We start from the raw sequence: 3,508 nt of genomic DNA, 5'->3' as shown, positions 1-3,508 counted from the left end.
GTCAGACTTTGTTAGGGTTTAAACAGATGTGTTTTATTAAATGCACCTCAAACTAATTACTTTCAAAACTTCGCGTTCTTTGTCATTGTCTCTTTAACTTTATAAGCGCTGCAACATTAGGAAATGTGTTGAATAATTTTAAATAAGCAAAACGTTATCGACCCTGCATTTACTCCTATAACTTTATTTTCTGAATAATGAGTCAGTCAATATTTGAAGAAATTTAAAATATATATATATTTTTTCAGAATTTGGTGGAGAGTTTACAGCAATGCTGGGAGATCAAGCTATTCTTCCCTGTAATATAACAATACCAAGGTTCAAGAGGCTATTTCCCTGATTATGTGGTATAAAGGGGAGTCCGAAGTTCCTATTTACACCATGGATTCGAGAAAAGGTACACTTCGAAACGCTGTACACATAGTCGGAGACGAGCTTCGCCCTCGTGCTCACTTTGATGTTGCCGAGCATCCACCGCTACTAAAAATCGAACCTGTTCGAGAAAATGACGCTGGGATGTACAAATGTCGCGTAGACTTTCGGTGGTCCAGGACCATGTATCAAGAAGCCTTGCTGAACGTCATCGGTGAGTCAAAAAATATCAGAAGATCACGCACTAACCATGCATTTATGTACATAATAGCATTTCAGTGCGTTTATTATTATCGTCTTAACATATAATTTTTAATAGACGTAGAAAATACTTGTCTATAGTTTCAGAACGTTTGCGTCAAGCTAAACAAGCGCGGTCTGCATATAAATATTCCTAATTTTGAACGGCTAAACTAAAGGTAAGGTAGCTGGTAAACAATGTCCACTGCAAACTTTTGGGCTACTTTAGCCTAGCCGAACAATGGGATTTGACCTTCATTTTTTATAACACACCCACATCTCCAAAGTAAGGAACACGTTTTTTGAAGCAACTGTGCCTAATCTCCAAAGTAAGGAACACGTTTTTTGAAGCAACTGTGCCTAAAAAAAAAATCATGAGCATTTCAATTCCCAGTGTGGGCACGCTGACAACTGGGCCACACCCAGTACGCGTTAGCGAAAACAATTTCAAATTTATTTATACTTTAACGTTTATCTGGAGAGAAATGTTAGGGATAGTTATAAAATATTTACATTTCTTTACTTCAGTAACTAAAATGTTACCTTTTACGTCAGAATTCCCATAAAACTAAGAAAAAAAAATGTTGTAAATGTATTATATTGTTAATTAAATGCAATCTAATACTTCATTAGACATAATTTCATCATTTAAAGGAGCAGTTCGAAAATTGAATACAGTCGTTAAGATGAAGATAACAACATTTCGGCCAAAACGATAGTCACTGTTCTTTCGAATAGTTTGATCATATTAAAATTCATTAAGTTATTCAGTTAATTTTTAATATTTTGTAGTTCCAAGTTTTACGTTTAATTGAAGGCGTAGATAAATTTATAAATATATTTAACGAAAAATATATATATAGTTAAATATTCTTAATGTTTAGACATTCATTTTCAAGTTCTAAACACTATAAAAGTTAACTAAGCGTACTTCAATATATAGTATATACAATATACAGTAAATAATTTTGTTAAATAGGACATAGCTATTAAATTCTAGAAAAGTCGAGCTACTGCCAGTGTGTTCTGTATTTACTATTTTATTTTACACAAAGGTTTGTTGTTCTCGAGCAAATTATTCCTACATACGAGTAGGCGTAATTGTTTAGCAGGCTATTGTTGATGATATATTTATTTACGGAATTTGTTTTAAGAGATACTTCGTGGGCCGAGTGTTGTACATGAACGAAGGTTACGTAGTTCGTGCCCCGTTAACACCCCCCCCTCAAAAATAACATAAAAATCACGCTTTAAACTTTAGGGCTGTAGTTACATTACATTAATGACGTTAAAATCCCATTATACAATTAAATTAGCCACACGTTGGCTGCGGATGGTGCTTTCTTTCTAATGTACCATTTAAAAATAAAAAGTGACTAACACAGATAGCCCCATAAATAGCTTGATACAAAATACAACAAACAAAAACAACATGAAATAAATTGATTTTTATAATAGAGCATGAAACGGAAGTCAAAATGAGTTAATAGATTGTATTAAGAGTGATATGATATTTTGTAACTAGTGTATGGATTATATTAAGAGTGATATGATATTTTGTAACTAGTGTATGGATTATATTAAGAGTGATATGATATTTTGTAACTAGTGTATGGATTATATTTTGAGGATTATATTACAAAAGTAGCATTACTTATAGGACGAATTTGTGAGGTAGCAGAAAACAAATAATTTTAGCTTCGAGTTTCTTAGTTGCAACATTGTAATGCTTGTTTATGGAATCAAACCTTCAAATTCCTCTCACGTCAACGAATAATGGAGATTGTTGTTGCTAATATACCACGTCAACGAATAATGGAAGTTCTTGTCAATATACATACCATGTGAGTGAGTAATGGAGATTGTTGCTGTTAATATACATACCATGTGAGTGAGTAATGGATTTTGTTGCTGCCAATATACATACCATGTCAACGAATAATGGAGATTGTTGCTGCCAATATACATACCACTTCAACAAGTAATGGAGATTGTTGCTGCCAATATACATACCACTTCAACGAGTAATGGAGATTGTTGCTGCCAATGTACATACCACTCAACGAGTAATGGAGATTGTTGCTGCCAATATAAATACCACCTCAACGAATAATGTAGATTGTTGCTGCCAATGTACATTCCATGTGAATGAGTAATGGAGATTTTTGCTGCCAATATACATACAAAGTTCATACTTTTCATTATAATGTGTCAGTACTTCTGTTTCTAGCAAATTTTACAAAATCGTAATGCATCAACACTAAAATAATGACACTGTCTTTCTGAGAAGATTATCGTTAAAAAATGAAATTCAATCGAATTCTATCTGAAGAATCATCCAAACTAGTTCTTCAGTAAAATAGAAAATGTTTTCTTAGGAAGTGTTACATAGCGTTCTGAAAGACACTCACTATATTAACTCTAGTCTTTGAGATGAATTTGAGTATGGAAAACCCAAAAGTAGAAAGAAAGAAATAGCGAAACCCATTCTTTCCAATTGTAACTTAACCTTTTAAGTAAAATGTCTACTGCTATACATTGAGAATTCGTTTAAGAGATGTGACCGATATACAATTTTTATTTTTATACCTTCTGTGCCTAAGAGCTTTGCAGCTTGCGCTAAACTATTAACAGTAAGTCGTTCTGACAAAAGTTAAATATACATTGAAAACGAATATAAAAACTAAAAAGAAAAGTCTCACTAGAAATGTAAACTTTCATAAGACAGCATTATCTTATAAGGCATTTTTTTTGTTGGTGAAAATAGTCATGTAATGTATAATGCTTGGAGACGGCTTGAATTGGTAATGAAGAAAAACTTTATATAAGTTTAACATAACAGCAATGTACAACGTTTCGACAAGGTTCTGTCATCATCAGAAACAGTCGTGGGAGG

The 3,508-nt window shown here is 32.8% G+C and overlaps 1 protein-coding gene across 2 annotated transcripts in view; it reads left to right on the top strand.

Annotated features, from left to right (window-relative positions):
* Window positions 1–3,508, top strand: part of LOC106458329 (nephrin-like) — a 91,789-nt gene that overhangs the window by 38,798 nt on the left and 49,483 nt on the right. For both annotated transcript variants that reach the window (XM_022384508.1, XM_022384507.1), the window contains exon 3: window positions 249–586. In XM_022384508.1, coding sequence (XP_022240216.1) covers window positions 343–586 — 244 coding nt within the window. In that variant the 5' untranslated portion in view covers window positions 249–342. The remainder of the gene's footprint in view (window positions 1–248; window positions 587–3,508) is intronic.

This window comes from Limulus polyphemus, unplaced genomic scaffold (assembly GCF_000517525.1).
Source record: "Limulus polyphemus unplaced genomic scaffold, Limulus_polyphemus-2.1.2 Scaffold446, whole genome shotgun sequence".
NCBI classification, from domain to species: Eukaryota; Metazoa; Arthropoda; class Merostomata; order Xiphosura; family Limulidae; genus Limulus; species Limulus polyphemus.
This window is presented reverse-complemented; position numbering and strand designations above follow the sequence as displayed.